General features: G+C 48.7%; 1 protein-coding gene across 12 annotated transcripts in view; it reads right to left on the reverse strand.

The window, feature by feature from the left end:
• Positions 1–21445, reverse strand: part of NPRL2 (NPR2 like, GATOR1 complex subunit) — a 717787-nt gene that overhangs the window by 175229 nt on the left and 521113 nt on the right. For all 12 annotated transcript variants that reach the window (XM_069644051.1, XM_069644050.1, XM_069644042.1 and 9 more), the window contains one exon: positions 17939–18032. In XM_069644051.1, the coding sequence (XP_069500152.1) occupies positions 17939–18032 (94 nt within the window). The remainder of the gene's footprint in view (positions 1–17938; positions 18033–21445) is intronic.

Raw genomic sequence — 21445 nt, forward strand, 5'->3', positions numbered from 1 at the left:
CTGCCAGGTGGAAGGGAACCAGGAGCATCCCCTGGGCGACCGCCCAGTGCCACAGATCCTGTGCCTCCTTGGATAGGGCTGGGGATCTGGTGCCTCCTTGCTTCCGTATGTAAAACATTTTCGTGGTGTTGTCTGTGAAGATCCGCACCACCTTGCCCTTGAGCGACGGGAGGAACGATTTGAGAGCCCAGAACACGGCTCGGAGTTCCAGGATGTTGATGTGCAGGAGCTTCTCCTCCGGGAGCCAGAGGCCTCTTGCGTGGAGATCTCCGGTGTGGGCGCCCCAACCTTCCAGGGAAGTGTCCGTCGTCACCGTCTCCTGGTACGCCGCCGTCTGAAAGTCCGTGCCCGCCGTGAGGTGTGCTCGAATGCCCCACCACTGAATCGCCCGCCGGAACACCTAGTTGAGGGGGACCCTGTCTTCGAAGGTGCCCGTCGCCTGCATCCAACGGGCATCGAGAAATTCTTGAAGAGGGCGCATCCGTAGTCTGCAGAGGCGCACCAGGTAGATGCAAGAGGACATCATCCCCAGGAGGGACTTGATGGACCTCACCATGGCCACGTCCATGGCTAGCAGGCGCAGCACTTTGCCCAGAATGGTCTTCGTCCGTTCTTCCGACGGTGCCGCAAGGCGCCTCACTGTATCGAGCTTCGCTCCCAGAAACAGGGCCACTTGCGAAGGCACCAGGTGGGACTTTGGGTAATTTATGGCGAATCCCAGGTCTATGAGTAGCTGGACGGTCCGCGCAGTGTGTTCGACGGCGAGTTCCCTCGTCCTTGAGCGGATGAGCCAGTCGTCCAGGTAGGGGTAGATGTGAATTCCCTGCAGGCGCAGCCGCGCCGCCACAGGTGCTAGGCACTTGGTAAAGACCCTGGGGGCCGACTTCAATCCGAACGGCAGTGCTCTGAATTGGTAGTGGCGTCCCTGGACGACGAACCTGAGGAACTTTCAGTGACTTCTGAGGATGGGAACGTGGAAGTAAGCATCCTCCAGGTCCAGTGACGATAGAAAGTCGCCTTCCTCCAGCTGTCCCAGCACGTGCTGGAGGGTAACCATCCTGAACTTTTGTGACCTGATGTAATTGTTCAAACGACGAAGGTCCAGGATGGGGCGCCATCCGCCCGTCTTCTTCCTGACGAGGAAGTACTTTGAGTACACCCCGGAGCCTCTTCGGGACGAGCTCGATGGCGCCTTTTCTGAGCATCGCCCGTACTTCCAACAGCAGTTGCGGGACGTGATTTTCCTTCCTGGCCACAGGTGGAACGTGAAGGCACTTCTTCAGGAATTCGATAGAGTGTCCTCTTGCCAGGGTATCCAGCACCCAATGGTCGGTGGAGATGGACTTCCACACGCCGATGAACTTCGTCAGCCGGTCTCCCACCGGGGTGCTTCGGTGGGGGCCCGACGCCACGGCCGGTTCAGTCCTGGTTGGAGGTGGTGGCCTTGCCGCCCTGGCCACCTTGCCGACGGCGGCGAGGCCCTCCCTGCTTGCCGCGACCCCTGTAGGCCTCCTGAGACGAGGAGCGCGCCGCCTGGTGGTAGGACGACAAGCCACCGCTGGATCCCTTGGAGGCCCCCTGTCTGCCTCCGGAGCTCCGAAAGGGCCATCGTTGCTGAAGGGCTCCTAGGGCGCGGGCCGTCTCCGTGTCCGTCTTTATGGCTTGGAGGGATTCGTCCACCGCCCTCCCGAACAAGTTGCTGCCGTCGAAAGGCATGTCTAACACCCTGGTCTGGACGTCCTGACGGAAGTCGGTCGCCCGGAGCCAACCCCGTCGTCATAGGCAAACTCTGTTGCCCAGCTGGCGGAACCCTGTATCGGCAATATCGGTTGCCACCGTTATGGCGTGGTCCGACGCCACTTCGCCTTCTTGAAGTATTTCCAGGGCCTTGGACCTCTTGTCGTCCGGTAGAAAGTCCAATATGGGGGCCAGCTTAAACCAGAGCTCCCTGTCGTAATGGGCCACGATCGCCAGGGCGTTGGCCGCTTTGATCGTCGTCGCCGCCGACGAAATGACCCGTCGACCCATGGCGTCCAACTTCTTTCCCTCGCCGTCCGGCGGGGAATTCGACGTTGAGGCTCCTGACCCCGCCGCTTTCTTCTTCGCCGCCGCCGAGACGACCGAGTCTGGCGTTGGCTGGGCCCTGAGGCACAGGGGAGCGGTCTCGGGGACCCGGTACTTCTTCTTGTACCGGTCCCGTTTGGCTGGTGCCGTGGAGGGGTTCTTGAGCACCGACAGGCCCTCCTCCCAGATGTCATCGATTAGAGGCACCGCGATGACAGACTTCCTCTTGACCTTACGGCGCTGATAGAGGAAACCTTCCTTTTTCTGCTCCTCCGGGCAGAGCTGGAACAATTCGGACGCCCTGGCGATCATGCTGTGGAACGAGCCAATCTCGTCGGGCGGAGGGGACCGTGCGACGGGAGACCCGTTCTGTCGCCGTCGCCGTCAGAACCCGTTGTCGAGCCCACCGCACCGTCATCTCCCGACTCGTGGGAGGATGAGGAGGGAACTGCAGGCCTTACGGGGGCGAGCGGAGGAGAGGGTTGGGTACTCCGTCGCTTGTTCTGAGGACTTCCCGACGGGCCAGGTTGCGGGTCCTATGGCCTGGGCCGTGGTAATCTCGTCCTTATCTCAGAGCATAAGGACTGGATCGCAAACATAATGGCCGCCGAGCTATCCTGAGGCCTAGGTTCCGGCTGCGCCGGAAGGGAAGGCTGCTCTTCCTCGCCATCGTCGTCTTCCTCGGTTATATCCCGAGGATCTTCCTTGCGGGATCGAACCCTCTCGAATTGGACTTCGAGATTCCTTGCGACCTCGGTCAGTTCCCCCTCCGAGGCTGACTCCGTGCCCCCCCCTTTTTCCATCACGGGGGCCTTTACGATGGGCTGAAAAGAGGATTCCCTCCTTGGTGGCAGGGAAACTCTAGTCCCGGAGGCAGTCTCCGCTGGCGGGGTCTCTGCCGGCTTGGCCAGAGTCGCCGCGATCGCCTCGATAGAGGCCTTTGCCTGCTGGGTAGGGGCGTTGACCACCTTAGGTGCGTCCTGGGCCTTCTCCTTAGGGGGAGGGGCGACGCCTCGCTCCCCCTCTCCCGAGACCGGACGGGGCTTCTCCCGAAGCTTACCCGGGGTCTCGGATTTCCTCTTCCCCGACCCGGAGCGCTGGCTCGTGGTTGACGGTTCCGGGGAAGGTGCGCCCTGCCTGGCGACCGAAGAGCCCGACCTTTCGGCGCTCCCAGAGCCAGCGGACTCGCGGCGCTTGGCCTGGTGTTGGGCCCCCGTCGCCGGGGCGCCCGCACAGGACTTAGAAGCCCGCTCTGACCCTTTCTTCTTCTTCTCACCCGTTGAGCCCTTCTCCAGCCAGCTGGCGAGACGGGATCGACGGTCCCTCATGGTCCGCTCCGACAAGTTCTTGCAGAACCGGCAGTCCTTCTCTACATGAGTCTTGTCCCCATGAAGACAGTAGAGGCATCGCGAATGTTCGTCCTCCTTAAACACATTATACAACCCACATCCAGGGCAGCTGCGAAACAGCTTGGGTCCGGGTGACAAACTGGCGTCCTGAGCCATCTTGAAGTAGGCCGCAAATCTTCTGGAATCCTCCAAGAAGTTGATTCGACGAAATCTTCACCCTTGAGGGGCGTAGGAAAATCCCACAACGGGTCCCCGTTAACGGAAGTAGGAACGGTGGAGCTTGAGGCTCGATTAACCGAAAAAATGTGAGAATTCACCCGAAAAAGCGCAAAACACGCAGCAAAAGCTCGAGAGCTAAGCACGAGGACTCCCAACACTTGAAGGTGCGGTAAAAATTTGAGGATGGCTGCCAGAGGTGGGGCTTAGGGAGAGGGCAGTCATTGGCTGTGGTCAGTATGACACAGAGATCAGTGATTGGTTACTACTACGAAAGACAGATCAGAAACGAAACTGATACTGATTTTTCTTTACCGAGGATTCCCAGCCTGACGACGGGGAATATTCATGAGCATGTGAATCCATGCCAGACCCCATGCTGGAGAACTGCTAATACTATCAGCAGTATCCAGTCCAGACTGGAGACATTCCCCCATTGCCTCCTCCCCGTCTTTGACTATATTCAGGAAGCCTTCCCTTTCCTCGCCTTCCGGAATATGTTCAGCCACCGACGAAATGCATTCCCACAGGGTATGTGTGAACCTGGCTAGGGTACAGGTGACATTGGTTGATTTCAAGGCCATGCTACCTGAAGTAAAAACTTTACAAGCCCAAGCATCAACCTTCTTATCCTCCCTATCCGGAGGTATGTTTGGATATGCTGTCTGTCTCGAAGTAGTAGCAGCCTGAATAACCAGACTTTCTGGAGTAGTGTGTCTATTCAGATATTCTGGATCAGAGTAAGAAGTTCTGTACTTCCTTGGAAGATTGCTGTCTACTGCAGCAATATTATCAGGTTTTTCCCAGTTCCTTTCAACTGTCCTTTGAAGCGCCCAATGAAAAGGGAGAACTGGATCTTTCTGGGGTCCTTGGACTATTATGTCCATCCTATCATCTTGCTCAAAAGTAGGTGAGGCTCTTCCCCAATCCATATATTCTATCACCCTGTTCATCAAACTCCTGTACCCTGAGTCTGCATGTTCTGCAGGATCAGGTGCAGCAAACTCTAATTCAGGTGATGTGTCAACACCACTAGCAGAATGTAGAGTTTCGCACAGGTCTCTCATTTTAGTTTCAGTGTTTGTAAGTTCCTCTGGAACTTGTCTAGTGCCATATTTTAGGAGTGACATCTTCATCGTCCAAGCCAGATTCTTCGAAAATTGAAGACATGGAAATAAAGAAAAATCTGACTTGGGTAAAGGTGTAAACCTTCTCTCTTCCTTCTGATTTTTTGTTGAAGGAATAGGTGTTTTCTTCGAAGGGGTCGAAGGAACCTTCGACACACTCGACGAAGTCTTCGATAAGGGCGTCGAAGATAGTATAGGCTTCGATGTCGAAGTTGTCAACGCCGATGGCGTCGACGAAGTTGCACTCGACTTTGACAACTTCTGCCTTTTCTGAGGGATCGGAGAAACACTCGATCCTCAAGGATCTCTCGACGATTTGTCGACTTGAGTTTTATGGGTACAACTGGGTTTTACCGCTGTCGTTTCCGACTTCCCTGTGTCGTCCTGTGGAGCGACCAGGGTCTGGCTTTTCTGAGGTTTCTTTGAGGGGGTCGAGGAGGCATTCTCAAAGACCTGCATCATTTTTGTTAAAAGATTTTCCCATTTTGTAGGGGAAACCGATCTGGTTGGACATCGAACCAATTCAGTTGATGTATCGGATGATGACGATGGAGATCTCTGTCTCCTTTTTAGTTTTTTAGAAGAAGATCGTCTACATCTACTACGAGATCGGGATCTCTTTGAGTGTTTTTTATGACGTTCCGATTCCTTTGAATCGGACGATTTCTTATGCTTTTTCAACGAGGCCTTCGAAGTGGCCTTTGACGCCTCCCACCCCACCGCTAACTTACTTTTCCTCTCACGGAGGGCCTTCTCCGTCATCGACTGACAGGAGCCACAGTCGCCGGTTCGATGATCCGAACCCAGACACCAAAGACAGATACAGTGAGGATCGGTGATAGACATCTTCGACCCGCAGTCGATACACTACTTAAACCCAGTTTTGGGTGTAGAAGCGGTTGATGATGAAGACATTTTCTGACAAAAAATCTCAAAGCGTGCCGTTCACGAGAGCGAAGCAATCGGAAAAAACGGAACTGAAGCCAACAGGCGCGGCTCGAGCTACTTATACCAACAGTGACGTCGACACAGAACAGAGCCCGTCGAGGGACAATCGACGCCACAACCTCAAGCACAGCGCCCTCTACCGAAAAAGAAATTACAAAGCAGCGAAGCTGGCGATAACGAATTATCACAAGATGAGGAATACGTGGGAGGACACAATCCATTCGAATGATGATGTAACTGAAACACTAAGAGAAACATGTACCCCACGATATAGTAATCATGAACATGAAGAATGAAGAGGTATATATTCAACGTTAAGGACGACCATTAGAAGAAGATTGACAACTACTTATGTCAATCAACTGACAGAGAAGTTGTTTTTTCCTTGGAAAATAGAAGAGTACATTGGCTTAGGACCAAGGATGCTATTTCGAGAGATGAAGACAAAGTACGAAGGGAGTCCAACGAGCAGACCATGTGCGAAGGACATATTTCTCAAGATTAGGAGGAACAAGAACATTTGCGGATGCCATGTATTGGACAATTAAACGTGCATAAAGCTTATATGGGATAGGGCGAGCAAGTCTGTAAAGGCCAAGAGGAGCAACTGCACCCAGTATAATTGAATCAAATAGTGCTGAATACACTGTCGAAATTGAAGAATTTGTGCTCTCTTAGCACGTGACCAAGAGCTTGCAAACAAGGGCTATTCATTAGGCTTGAAGCTAAGATAATGGTGTGCCTACACTCCCTTGAATGTTCCAAGACAGTGCAGACTGGCAAGGTAAGCCTTCAAACGATGAGAAAGCGTAGACTAATTGGGACAACAAAGGGAGAGCTGACGTATCTCCAAGCACCTGGGTTTCGATTCTATTTACGTGCTGCTAGCAAGCCGAATGTCCAAGGCTGGATTTCGGTTGCCAAACAATCAGAAAAAGCATGCTGTGCACTTTTTTATACAATGTTGCAAAGTGTTATTCCACTGCCATATTCTCTGCTGTAATCAGTGTTATATGTATTTAGATGCATTCTATATGTAGACATGTTCCCCTAATCCAATCCCACCGCTCAATAGGTTTTTGTAATATGCCACATAGGATAACGTCATAGATGACGCATCTAGCATTATATAAACTAAGTATAATCAAAAGACGTGATCCTGCATGAATCAATTTGATGAATGACGATTTACCCTGCTTTCCTGCATTGAGATGAAAGCAGTATTTTACCATCTTCGAGTTTGTCCGGTTATTTGGTCTGATACAGTTTATTGGTAATTCCATCTAGCACAAAGACGCTTCAAGGTTCTAGAGCACATTTAGTAGCAGTACGGATGGTTCAGGTCTAATCGACCTAGAGCCCAGACCTAAACTACTGGACAATCGACGGCTCCCACCACAAGCCACACGATAAAGGAGCTTCCAGCGGAGAGCGGCACGCAAACAATCACATGATCAACATACGGTCGACAGGTTCCCCCTTTGATAAACTTGCTGTCTGGTCCCCACAGGTGCTTGTTAGGTAATTATTTGTAGAGTCCAACTGGTGTGGAACTTTACAAGACTCATCTCTTGGTATTAGGTAATATAGGCCTATACTACACAAGTTGGTAGTGTGACTGATCAGCCAGGCTTATTTTAAGAGGGGTAATGTGAAAACTGTGGAGCTATACAATGAAATCAGTAAATACAGGTATCCAAGTAAACACTTACACACTTAAGAGTTATAGTATAAATCTGTATTTCTAAATATATATATATATATATATATATATACACATACACACACACATGGATAATTAGACAATCTTTAAAAAGCAGCAACTAATAGTAACATTAATCCTAAAGTTAGGATTCAATTTCAACAAGAGCAATAAAGCAGGTGAGTAACTTTTCATATGTTATACATATTCCAGCACATTGAGTGACGGCATCTGAGGTCAGTAATAACACTTATTTGTGATCACCATTGCAATATTGAGTTATAAAGGAGGGAAAAGTTATAGTTAGATCAGAACATACTTTGTACTTTGAAAAACAGTTAGATTGTCCTAGAGGGATGTAGGCAGTATGTTATCCCAGCAATAATAGTGTTCAACAATTAAAACCTGTAAATGAACAAGCACTGGCAAAGCCAATAGGTTCAGATGGGGAGCCTTTTGGGAGCCAGGACAGCTAAAGTCAATGGGCTAGTTCAAAGTTCTGATGCTCTCTTCTTTGACAATGTTTTAGAAAAGTCAGTAGTTCTAATAGAAAATCGCAGACGCTCAAGAGGAGCCACCTTGAAGAAGCACAAGCTGAAAGGCCAGTGCAAGTGAGTTGAGATCAACTCAAAAGAGGGTAAAATAGCACTCCCCAAGCTAGGAAGCACCACAATTGGCAAAAGGTAGATGTACCCCAAGTTCCACAGTACCTGTGAAATGAAGAATTCACTCCAGCTGGATGCCTTCCTGTTGCAGTGTAGCAGACCAATGATCCTGGTCCTTTGTCATGGTGATGAAAGGGAGGACGGCTGTCGGGCTTCTGCGGCAGCACTCGTGAGAAGGGGCTCTGCAACAATGGATTATCCTTGATTCAGCGGTCTTTTGTGGTTTTGGCGCTTTTTTCTCAGCGCCAAAGAAGAATGAAGAGTTCTGGTTAGAAGTTACTTGATCCCTCGGTCCTGGACTCTGGTGAGGGGACTCTGGATAAAGATTTCCTGCTTCTGTAGGGTCCTCTGGATGGCCACAAAGTTTTGGCCGGATTCGCACTTCCGAAGACAATGCACTCGATGATGGTTAGGGGTCCCCGGCATTGGGATTCTGCAGCCTTGGAAAGTCACAGCAAGTCAGGGGTTGGGCCAAAATGAAGCTTGTCTCAAGGCTAGTTGGTCCCACTAGCCCAAAGGATGAAGTCGTCCCTTACAGGGTTTTCCCAATAAAAAAAGAAAACAGGGTCAGCACAGCTGCAGGGCTTCACCTGGCACTTGGCGGTCCAGGAGGGTGCTACTGGCATCGTTTCACGTCTTCGTCGGATGTTGCCCTCCAGTGGTCGACTCTGCCTCTAGTCTTAAAAATCTAACCTTTTAAGCAAGGTACCATTCATTCACTGCCCTAGACTGTCAATCGCCCAGCAGGGTGGCTGTCCTCCTGCACAGGGTAAATAATAAAGGGCGCCGGGCTAAGTCCTGATATGCCCAGGAGGGTGAATTGTTCATCAAAAAAAGAATCAGGATGGGAGAACCACACGTTGGAAATTCAGGATATAAGAATTTAATCTCAGAATTTTTGTGATAAATCATACAATACATCACTTATTTACATGATAACAGATAAACGGACAGTTGTACATTTAGATTTCTAGGGGTACCACTCGGCACCACCCTAATGGGTGTGGAGGGTATTAGCCTTATAGTGGTGCAAGGTCTCTTGAAAACAAATTAGACATTGATTCACAAAACAAGAGTGAGCGCAGCCCAGGACCTCTGTTGGTCCGTTGGTATTGTCATAGAAAAACACAACAACGGGTGTGAACAGGTAATTGTGAAGTGGAGTTGTGTCATAGATCGACACTGTAGTGTTTCGGCCACGGAGAACGTGGACTGGACGTAGGTGGCTAGGATGGCCTTCCTCGGGATGGAGGTGAAGGATAAACACTGTCTGTGTGATATCTGTAGAATTTAATAATGACAGATGGTTAGGGAGGTGTGGGATCTCCAAACTTTATTTACAATTTAAGTAACTTATTAGTGGCTAATTGGTGTCAAAAGGGTGTACATAGAAGTGCATTGTTGGGCAGAAGATTACCGTAAACCGACATACAGTATGGCGGTAATGGCCTCTGAAGGTCTCCGACCGCATCTGTGCATGGAGACAGGTAAGAGCGGTGACAATATGTCCACTGCTGCTATGGACGTGGGTCCATGTTGCCTGCACTGGAGCCGGAGTGTCCAGACAGCAGGAGCGTCAATGAATGGCGCCGGAGGCAAAGATAAAAGAAAAGGGGAAGAACTCAGTGATGTCACAGTGTGAGGAGGGGAATATTTAGTGTGACCGACCTGGGGTGGTAAATACCTTTAAAGAGACTGCCTCAGGAGATTGGTGCCGGAAACAGGTTAAACGGCACCGGAGCGTGGGTGGTGTCCAATCCGTGTGGAGGCTGACTAGAATGCCTGTAATGGCCAGAGGTTTATTAAGGCTGGAGCCTCCATGGGGTAATATGCGTTGGTGATGCATAGTGGGAGACATACGTTGTGGTCTATGCCGCCAGTGTTTGATGGAGTCTACAACAAGGCTGTCATGTTGACAGTGGTGCAGGGGACCATGGCTGCATGGGCGTGCGTGGAGGCTGGGTGATGGTGTCAAAAAATACCAGCTATTGCAATGGTCATATAAAGGATGCATGAGGGCAGCGTCCGTGGAGGCTTGGTGGCGTGCCATAAATGGTAAGCAAATGCAAGAGTGAGAACGTGATGGTGCACGTGTGATCATGCTGGGGATGCAAGATACCCAAGATGGACTCGGGACCGGCGTCGAACTGTAGTTAACACACCGCGCTGAAAACTAAACTTACTTGATTGGGGCCAGACCCGAAGCGTCTTGCTGGAACGTTGTATCGTACACAAGTGAAAGTGAAAGTTTAAACGCAAAGGTAGTCCCCGCCCCTGTGCCGGGCCGTCCAATTGCATGCCGGCACTTGGGCCAATGAACTCAGGGAGTGTCATTAACTTGAAAAAGAAAGTGAGCCCGAGCAGGGCCAATCGGCAAATGGCAGAACCCGGGACACTGGTGATGGGAAATGTAGTCCAGATGGTCCAGAGCTATTGTAGAGGTCACGGAAGCACTGGCATGTGAGTGCTGTGCTGGGGGGGTCGATGTCTTGAAGTAGGTCAGTGATGTACGGGAACGTAATAAATACATGTACAATACTAAACCAATGTTGTGTATCAGAACCTAAGCGCAACAAAGGTGGTGTCTACACTTAAGCCATTAGCTAGTGGTTTAGTACATACGGCAATGCAAGAGTTGCAGAAACATCCGAGGGTGTGTACTCATAGTAAACAGTTGAGTGCCTTCAAAATCTATAGATGGTGACAATGGACGAAAACAGTGCCAATAGATTTTTAACAGAAGAGTGCATTCAATATACATGGATGGGCATGTTGTACAGATGCTGTTACCATATGGTATTGAAATGGTGTCTTGAAACTGGACAAATGGGTAAAAGACATGGTCATGAGAAAACAGTGGACTGTGGGACCAGTTAGGTCCAGAAATGTTTCCATTCCACCGTAATGTTGAGGCCATTTCTCACTGCGTCCAATCTATGGACCCATTTTTGTTCCAAACGGGGCTAAATTTATGTCGCCCCCCCCTCCCCGTTTCTGAGGGTTCAGTTGTTGTATAATCATCCAGGTCAATTGTTCATTGGTGTGTCCTTTTTTGGTGAAATGGTCCACAAGTGGTTTGTCCGCCACAGCATTTTTTATGCAGGACCTATGTTCACTAATGCGTTGTTTTATTGGCCTGATGGTCTTGCCAATATATAAGAGGTCGCATGGGCATTTGATGGCGTAAATGACATATTTGCTTTCGCAATTCGTGTGGTTTTGTAAGGTCCAATAGAAGTCTTTGTGGTCAAAATGTTTGCTGGTTTTGGTGAATTTACAGGCCATACAATGTCCACAGCTGAAATGGCCGACCACTGGTGGCAAGTTCCATAATGTAGATGCCTCTTTTTCAGGCTCGAGAAACGTGTGGACCAAAGTGTCTCGGAGGTTTACGTTTTTCTTAAAAGCAAAAAGGTTTTTTGGCGAGGGTCCCTTCGTTCTTGATAAGGTGCCAGTGTTTGTTGATGGCACATTTCGTAAGGTTGCTTATCGGGCTGAATGCGGTGACATAGACGGTTCTTTCCATCAGTTTCTTTTCCTTTGGAGTGAGGCAGATGGTGCGGTCTGTGTTAGCTTCTCTTTGTTGGCCATTTTTACGGCTTTTTAGGGGTACCCTCTGTCCGTGAGACGTTCTTGGAGTTGGTGTGCGTGTATCTCGAATTTCTCTTTCTGTGCAGTTTCTCCATACCCGGAGGAATTGGCCGTATGGTAAGTTGTATTTGAGGCCGACCGGGTGGTAGCTGGAGAAATGCAGCAGGGTGTTCCTGTCTGTAGGTTTTCTGAAGAGTTCCGTCTTGAGATTGTTTCCAGAGCGATATATGTGTAAATCCAAGAAGTTGATGGTCTGGTGGTCCCACTCCTGGGTGAATCTGATGTGTGGATTCCTCTGATTGAGCCATTGATGGAATGAGATGAGTTCCTTCTGGCTGCCTTGCCAAATGAGAAGAACATCGCCTGTATATCGACGCCATATAAGGATGTTGTGTAGGTACGGATTGTTGCCGTTGTATATGTGGTCTTCTTCATACTGTGCCATGTACAGATTGGCCATGTCCGGGGCGAAGGTCGCGCCCCTGCTGACCCCTTTTACTGCTGGTACATTTGTTTTTCAAAGAGGAAGAAGTTCTCTGTCATGGCGAGGCGGATGCACTCAAGTATGAAGTTGGTCGTAGTGGCGATGATATCCGGTCTTTTGTTAAGCCAAATCATGAGTGCTTCTAGGCCTTCTTTCTGTGGTATGGATGTGTATAGGGACTCCACGTCCATAGTCACCAATATGCATTCTGACGTGAGTGTAAGTGTCTGCAAGATCTTAATGGTGTCCGTTGTGTCTTTCACGTATGGCTTCATAAATAAATCTGTGTAGAGTGACAGGGGTTCAAGCAAGGAGTCACAGGCAGAAACGATGGGTCTTCCTGGTAGTTTGTTAGCATTTTTGTGTATCTTAGGAAGTATATAGAATGCGGGTATTCTGGGGTGGGTTTTGTTGAGGAATCTGCGTTCGTCTTCGCATATCCAGCCCTCTTCTGCGTGTTTGGTGAGGCTGGCAATTTCCTCCTTCAATCGCGGTGTTGGATCTCTGTTGAGTTTTTTATAGGATGTGGTGTCTGCCAGTAGACTGAAATATTCTTGATTGTAGTCTTTTGTGTCCATGAGAACTATTCCGCCGCCTTTGTCCGCTGGTTTAATGGTGATGGTGCGGTCATTGTTTAGTGCCTTAATGGCTTTTCTTTCTTCTTGTTGGAGGTTGTCTTTATAGAAGTTTTTCTGTGATAATCCTTCTGTGACTGTACTCAATGCCATTTTTTCAAAGTGCATTCTCCTGGGATGGTATGAGGAGGAGGTACGAAGGTGGACCAAGGTTTTAGGCCGGTGTGGTTCTCATGTGAATGTTCTTGGGTTGGTTCAATCGAGTTACCTTTTCCTTGGTTCTGAGGGATGTATACCTCAAAGAAGTATTTGAGTCGAAGGGTCCGAAAGAATTTCTTTAGATCCGCTTCTGTTTGGAAAGAATCGGCTTTGGTTGCAGGGACAAAATAAAGCCACCTTCCTAGAAGAGCTTTTTCTGCGTGGTTGAGTGTTCTCGAGGAAAGGTTGAAGATCGGTATTGCTTTAGTAGGTGTTGGTGTCGTGGTAGATTTGATCACCATTGGTGTTGGTGTCATGGTTGATTCGAGTACCATTGCCTGGTTCGCATATATTGACCTGTTTGTTGTGGTCTTCTCTTCCTCTGTCCTCCTGAACAGCTAGCCGTTCAATCAGAACTGGTTTTGCTCAGGCACACCTAGAGACAAAGGACAGGGAAGTTTGGGGACCCTCCCTCACTTCCTGCCTTTCCAGACACACTGGAGCCTGGGCGGCTTCAGGGCTGAAGCCCGCCAAAGGCAAAATGCACAAAGGACTCAAACCCGATGAAAACAACAGAGTAAAAGACCAGAAGGAATTGACAAGAAATGGCGAAAGAAAAGGACAGGAGCCATTTTGAGAAAATTGTCACCCTTGGGAGCTGTACTGCAGCTGAGGTATCAGCCTGCAGATACATGGCACAAGGCAGTAAAAAGGAAATCACTGCCACCAGCCATTCAAGTTAGTTAGTGTAACACATGTTACATTATAAGTGGGATAAAGGAGTTAATCTGTAACCCCCAGCACTCCACATAGGGTGGTGTGTGCTGGACTCACAAAAGAAAAGGTAAGTAAGACAGGAGTCACAGTCATTCTCCCAAGAACATGTAATTAAACATTAAGAGACGTCCAAGGGACTTCTCAGTGGCACTGAACAAAAAGTGCTGTGTGTCACAATGTAAAAAGCAGATGTCTATGGAGTTTACCAGACTCCATTAAACAGTATGAAACACAAATCCTAGTCAGAAAAAACACATGAGAGTGAGAAAAAAAATCCCACTCACTCAGGAGTTAAAATTAAAAAGCCCAGAGTCCAGCAAAAATGCTCGGGGTCTGTAAGGTTAAAGTGAATTGGCAGAGAAATGAAAATTCTCACTAATAGTGCCCCGCGGACGAAAGGCGAACTGGTCAATTGAGGGAGAGTCGATGCTGAGGGACTCGGGCTGAGCCACGGATGTAAGCAGACCATTGCAGCTGGTAAAAACATAGAGGGGGGAGGGACTGTAATTGTGTTATGTTGTATATATATATATGAGACATAAAGAGCAACTGGATTTTGGGGATTATAAAAGGAAGAGAGATAAGAATACATCAGAATTCACGAGCCAGAAAAGGGACGGAAAGGACACACGCAATAGCTCCATATCGGAACAGTAAGGATTCCTAAAGGCAGAGCCAATTACACAAGTGCGTGTCAAACTCCCAGAGGGAGTAACAAAAAAAGAAAAGTTACAATGAATAAGACAGTAAAGGAAGATGTACGTAAGGGGAATATATTGCATCTATGGGTAAAACAACACATTTTGGGACCCCCCTATAACTTTGCACCCCCTGCATGAAATCTCACCAAACTTCACAGGATCAATCTGACAGGGCCATATAAGTTATAAGCTGCCCAAAAAGTGCTCTTCCTATGGGTTGAACGTATTTCTGATGCTTGTATCTGCTTAGATTCACATGCTATGCATAGGCCGACACCTAGTGGAAGCTGCAGAGTATTACAGTTGTTGTTTTTGAAACTCGAAAAGGGACATCGACAGGGCGTGCCAGTAATACTATTCCTAGTCTGACATCTACTGTACCCATGGTGCTTCACGCGTCGAGGTCCCTCAGATTGTTTGTTTCTGACATGAGGTTGCATGAAGTGTATTCTGAGTACAGGTGTAGTAAAGAAGATTATACATCAGATAAAGGCCAGAAAAACATCTATGCACCTTCTACTCCAGGGGAGGAAGGGTGGGCGCATGTGAATCTAAGCAGATACAAGCATCAGAAATACAATTACAGCGAGTAACGCATCCTTCTGAGGCTTGTGGAATCTGCTTAGATCACATGCTATGCATAGATTAGAAAGCAGTGTTTGGAGAAAGTTGTGGGTTGTGAGAAGGTACAGTGGCAAATGGATGTTTTAGCACTGCTTGTCCCACCTGGGAATCTGTTTTAGAGTGAGTGTCAATGCAGTAGTGCTGAGTCAAAGTGTGGACAGAGCTCCATGTAGCTGCTTTGCAAATGGCATCTAACGGCAGGTTTGTGATAAAAGCCAAGGTTGCTCCTGTACCCCTGGTGGAGTGGGCCCTTGGTGTGAAAGGCAGTGTCTTGCTTGATAGAGAGCAGCAGAGCTGTATGCATCGGACTATCCATCTGGAGATGGCGTTCTTGGAAATGCGGTTTCCTTACCATTTCTCTGGTTTTAATTCCATCAATGTCTTCTCGCGGCACTCCATCTTTTAGTAGCGCCAAAAACATATCTGTCCTGGATACACGAGAGTCTCGGCTATCAAACCTCTTCCGGGGGGGCAGGAGGGTGGGTGTCCTCCCTCCCTCCCTCCCTCCTTCCTTCTCTCCCTCTCTCCCTGGCAGCTGGAGGAGCAAAGGCACAATGGGTAGCCGCAAGCTGCTGCTTCTCAAACAGCCTGGCTGGGACACTCCCCCTCTCCCCTGCTGGCGTTGCTGTGGTGCTGCAGCAGTCTTTGCACCATGTTCTCAAGGGTACCTCATTCCCATCTCGTCCTGCATGTGCAGCGCTTCTTCTGACCGCCTGCTAGGAAACTGTCAGGTGCACTTCCACAGCGCTCAGGCCCCCCTCGCGGGGGGGATCACAGAGTTAAAGCCACGCCAAACGATGTCCTCCAGAGCACGGAGGTGCTTGTGGCTTCCGACCCGCAGCCCTGCAGATCAGGTGCTGGTCATGCTGTCTGCTCTATAGCCGGGCGGCCCCAAGGATACAATCAAGGGTCAGGCTCATTCCGCACATGGCCTGAGGCCAGTGTCCCCATACCTGACTCGACTTGCTGGTGGCTCGTGCCAGCCATATTACAGACTCCGTTGGTGCTATGCTTGCCTTTCCAACACTGCAGGGATCCCAGTGAAGACACCTTCATCAGAGTTCTGATGCAGGACCCATTGCAGCACACTTTCCCCTGCCCAGATCTGGTTTCCAGGTAGACGGGTATTCTTATAACCACGATAATTTCACAGAATCATGCAGGCAGCGGTGGGAGCTTCGGTAGCCCTTCCCAACAGTGAAATCACCGGTGGGTCCCCAAGGTAAGGTCAACAGCAGCTCCAGTTGGGGTCTCTGGCCTTGGCGGCTGGAGGAGGAACTTTTGGTGGGAGCAGACTGTCAGAATCAGTCACAGGGATGTCCAGCAGACAATCTTCACAGCACTTGGTTGTGGAGGCTCGAAACAGGATTTGTAACAGTGATGGTTGTCACCCGGCCGACTTTCTTCCTTATCTCGGTCCACGACTCAGCTGAGGGCACTTCTGCAATCAGGATGGAGTCCCTCTAGGCTCAGACAGATGCCCACGAGTTTGCAGCCGAAAGCGTGCTTGACAAGATGATGCAGCGCAGCAGTGTCAGAGGTCCCAGGGTATTCGCGTATTGCATGCCTGGAAGGTTGCAGCACTTCGTGGGATGGCTGAAGCTGTAGCTGGTCTCGAGACAGGTTAGGCCCACCAATCCAAAAGGAGGAGGTCGTCCAGTCTGGATCTTCCCTGTCGCACAGAAGAGAGGGCTGGAGCAGCAGCGATCACTCAGTCGGCTTTCACGGTCACTGGAGGTAGCTGCAGACGTCCTCTTCTTTCTTCTTCTTTGGAATGGACATTCAGTGGTTGACTGTCGCTTCAGTATCGAGACCCCTGCTTTTAATGCAGAAACCCAGCCAGCCAATCAGCATGCATGCTACATTCAAACTGGATCTAAGCTGTCCTACTGGAGGACAAAGATATGAGCAGTTTCGGTGTCCTCCCAGCTTAGCGCCTCTGGGCAGGATTCTCAATGGGAACCGAATGAAGACAAAAAAGTGAGCAGGATCCCCCTCGCACCACTCAGGTTAGCAGAGGAAGGCTCAAGAACGGGCAAGCCATCGTGAGTAGGTGAAGAAAGAAGACAGCAAAAAAAGGAGAGCAGCCTGCATCTAAAATTCACAAAAGTCGGTAGAAAATATCCACTGTCACCAGCCACACAGATGGACTTGCCAAAATAACTAGAAAGTTACAGGAGAAGTGAAAAAAGGGATCCAATGTGTACCCTCAGCACTCCACATAAGGCAGGGTGTGCTGATCTCACAAAAGAAAAGCATAGGTAGGATATAAAATACCCCCTTATCCTGGTAACAGTACGTTATCAAAGGAATATAAAAGAAAACCAAAGAGGGAAGCTCAAAGAGCTTCCAGCAACACTGCACAGAAGGTGCTGTGTGCTGCAATAGTAAAATACAGATTCTACAAAAAGATGGAGGAAAGCAGACTCCATCAAAGATAACCAAAAAGGGTTCCCAGAGTCACAGAAAAAGAATGAGTGAGGAAAAAAGCTTTCCACTCACTCAGGAGAGTCAGATAAAAATCCAATAGTCCATCAAAAAGTGTTGGGGGACTCATTAAGCGGGGAGAATTACACATAAGGTGGAAATTCCACATCACTGCTGACTTGTTACATGAAGACCAAACCCACCCACAATGCTGCAGCTTTGTTATCCACAAAGATAGATCCAGCTTTTATTTTACTGATAAAGGAACTATAGACCAAGAAGAAACTGCCTCACTGCAGGCCGAGTTATTCAAATAGGCAGACATCACTACAGCATCATTCTAATCCATGCAGTCAAAACCAACCAGTTACCAATAATATTACCCACAATGCCAAAGAGAAAAACATCACCACCGCCTAATATATCAAATACCTGTACTAAATCCTCCAATCGCAATAACCCCATCCTTCCAAGCTTACATTAGCCATACCTGGTTTAGTGACATAAGACAGGCACTCCTCCTGCAAATATTTATCATCCACCAGATCTTGGACCCTCGGCGTGGTGCAGTATACATTTGAGTACTGGAAGGGAAAAGGAGAAAATAAATTAAGAAAGCTTGATTACACGTGCACAAAAACTGTGCACTGGTTTTAAAGCACCTGGAATCAAGAGAGATATCCTGCTTTCTACACCATGAACAAGATAAAACAATCTTTCAAGACAGAGAATAAAATAATTGTTTTTCTATCTCCCAGTGTTCTATACAGGCTGTTGGGGGAGTTTTCCTAAAGTCCACTTGAGGTAAGACTTCATAAAACTATCCCAATGGTATACAGGTCCCCAACTCTTAGTATCAGTCTGTACTACTCATGGAACCTTGGTCGAATGGCAGCGCCATCAGGGTTATCATAAGAGGAAGATGTGAGTTGTAGGTAAGTACAATGAACCCAATTAGTAAAGCAGATAAAGGAAACACTTACACTTATAAATGTACTAGCCATACCACCCGGCATTGCCCGGCTCTGTAGCTGACATGCACATGGGGGTCTCCTATAGCCTTGTGTATATTGCAATGTGTCCTAACTGCTTTGAAAAATCGCAAAATTGTCAATCTCCTGCAATCGACTATACTGATAGCACAGGGCCGGACCCTGCTCCACCCCTTTGCAGGGCGAATGGGTGGGGTTGGTCAAATGTCACTGTCACCAGTACACCCCGTACTGGTATCGTGACCGTGGGCCAAAATGTCAGCCCACCAACTGTTATGGGGCTGGAGCCAACCCTGAATATAAAAAACCACACTTTCATATATATATATATATATATATTCAGTGAAAAAACTTTGTTAAAAGGGACGTTATGGTTAAGTTGCGCTACTAAAAACCTATCAAATTCAGTAAAAAAACTTTGTTAAAAGGGACGTTAAGGTTCAAAGTAAAACCGAAAAAACCCTGAAATTCGGCAGTTATGGTAAGATAAGCAACCATAACTCGCGCCACCGTGCACTGCTAACACTAACACCCAGGACATCAAAGATGACATCACAAATGTCATTGATGACATCACTGATGACATCACATGTGCATTTACTTTTCATGAAAACTCTGTAGGAGGGATTCTTATAATGTTGACCAAAAAGTGTCAAGGATCATTTGAATAAATATCATGAGCTAATTAGTGCATTAAGCAATGCACTGATATAAATAGCATTATATTATGAAGTTCTATCCAGTATACTAAGCAACTCATGCAGAAACATAGGCAGTGTGTGCAGTATACATGATGAAGGTGCAATATTCATAATCTTGCCATGTAGAATAATGAAATGATAACTGCTTTCTTATTAGAGTTTTGCGTACTGTGAAACATGTAATAAGTAGCTAATAAAACCCACGTAATACATAATTACACTTAATACAGACGAAACACAAAGAGACAACAACACATACAAATATGAGTATATACAGGGACAGAGAAGTAAGCAAAAAAGCAGAAGTAGTAGCAGAAAGAGTTCATAACCTAACTGATTATCTTTATGCAGAGAAATGATTGCTCTGTTTCAAAGCTGCTACTTACTGTATGTATGTGTATCAAATGATGTCAGTGAACCCTAAGGAAAGGAGTGTGAGTACAATGTATACAAATATGAGCATATACAGGGAAGGTATAGTAATAAAAATAAAACTATGAGAAAATGCTGATAACTCTAATGATTATCTTCATGCACAGAAAGGATTGCTCTCTTTCAAGCCTGTGTCTTCCGCTATATATATGTTTCATGTGATATAACTTGACCCTAAGTCTACAAATATAGTACCTTTTCAATTTTTACTTCCTGACTGTTACTGAAGAAACCTATGTGGCTTAGATATGTCAGTAAAGGAAAAAAAGGGAGAGCCAGCCATGTGATGTCATCAGTGATGTCATCAACGACATTTGTGATGTCATCTTTGCTTGCTGCCCCCTGGCCCTCTACCTGATTGGTCGCAGAAGGTTAATGGATGCAGGCTGCTTGTATCCACGGTAGACACCGGCAGACACCATCTGGAACTGCATCCCCTGGAGCGTTCCTTAGCCTCGGAGTCCTTCGCCACAAGGGGCTGCACCGGGCAGTGGGGCTGCCCTGGGTATAGGTCCTGAAAAAGTCAACAGGCCCAATCAGGGACACGAGGGCAAACCCAACAGGAAAGCAGGAAGAAGGTGAAGAAAAACCAGCCCAGGACCAGGCTCAGTGAAAAAGAAAAGGTGCAGAGGTGCGCTCCAAGTAATAGCAGTTGATCCAATTGAGCAATAATGAAATGCGCCGAGGTGCGCACAATGTTAAACATACAGCAGCTCACATTTAGTAAGAATGTAAGATTAGTGCACCGGATCACTTACCCCAAGCAATATGAATCAACAAGCCTCACTGGGCGGCACCTGCACTGGAACCGGCAGCACTGGAGGAACGGGAGGAGTACCCAGAGGAGGAGGCTGGGGAGGCGCACCACCTGCTGAATGACCTTCACGAGCCCCTTCATCTGAGGGGAACGCATGAGGAAGAGGAAGCGCTCGAAGAAGCGGTCCTCGCTAGCCGCCGGGTCCCTAGGAGCCCAGCCTTCTGAGGCGCTGGGTCTCAGCTCCTGGTCAAAGCACTGAGGCGCCTGAGACATATAGCCGTAAGGCTGCAATGGGTAGATGTATCCATGAGGAGACCAGATGCCTGTATCGTACAATCTGCTGCTGCTTCCAGAGGGAAGGGGACTCGGATCATCTCGCAAAGCCCATTCCATGGGGCGAAAGCCCGGGTGGGCCCTGAGTTGGATCTAAGATGGTCACCAGCCTGGCAGGCTCTGCGACATGCCTCTCCGCCATTTTGAAACCTTGCACCATGCTCTGGGCGGGAGGGCGCGAAGGCCCTGAGCCACGAGAGGCCTCAGACATAGGAGGATACAGATCGAGTCTTGCACCCGAAGCAGAGCAGTCAACCTCAGAGATCAATCTGGTAGGCGCTGAGCCCTCGGCCGGCTGGCCGGTCGTTGCAACGCCCTGACCCATGACCTTGGAGCGAGTTCCACTAGGCTGGACGCCCTATGCACCTATGCCGGTAGCCATGCTGGATCGAGCTGAGGACAGACTCTTGGAGGTGGCACTCGACGTTCCCTTGGACAAACTTGATCGCCCTTCCGAGGACAGCACGGTAAGGCCTCTGTGCCCCCCAGCTTAGGAGCCTGTAGTCTTAGAGGCCTTGGGCCTGTCAGAACCTGAATCCAAGGAACCCCTATCCGTGGGAACCCCGGGTAAGGAGTTTCTGCACTGTGGAGCCATGCTGAACAGAGGGCCTACCTTGCCTTGACGAGAGGGTCTGGAGACAACGTCCTTAAGGTTGGGCGGAGGAGAAGTGTGGAAGATCTCCTTCCCCCATGATAACCAATCCTTCAATGCCCTGTGAACAAGAGCGCTGAAAGCAAAACATGCGTCCCAGCGGTGGTCGGGCCCCAAACACTTAAGACAG

Source organism: Ambystoma mexicanum, chromosome 2p (genome assembly GCF_040938575.1).
Source record: "Ambystoma mexicanum isolate Mex_15411 chromosome 2p, UKY_AmexF1_1, whole genome shotgun sequence".
In the NCBI taxonomy this organism is placed as follows: Eukaryota; Metazoa; Chordata; class Amphibia; order Caudata; family Ambystomatidae; genus Ambystoma; species Ambystoma mexicanum.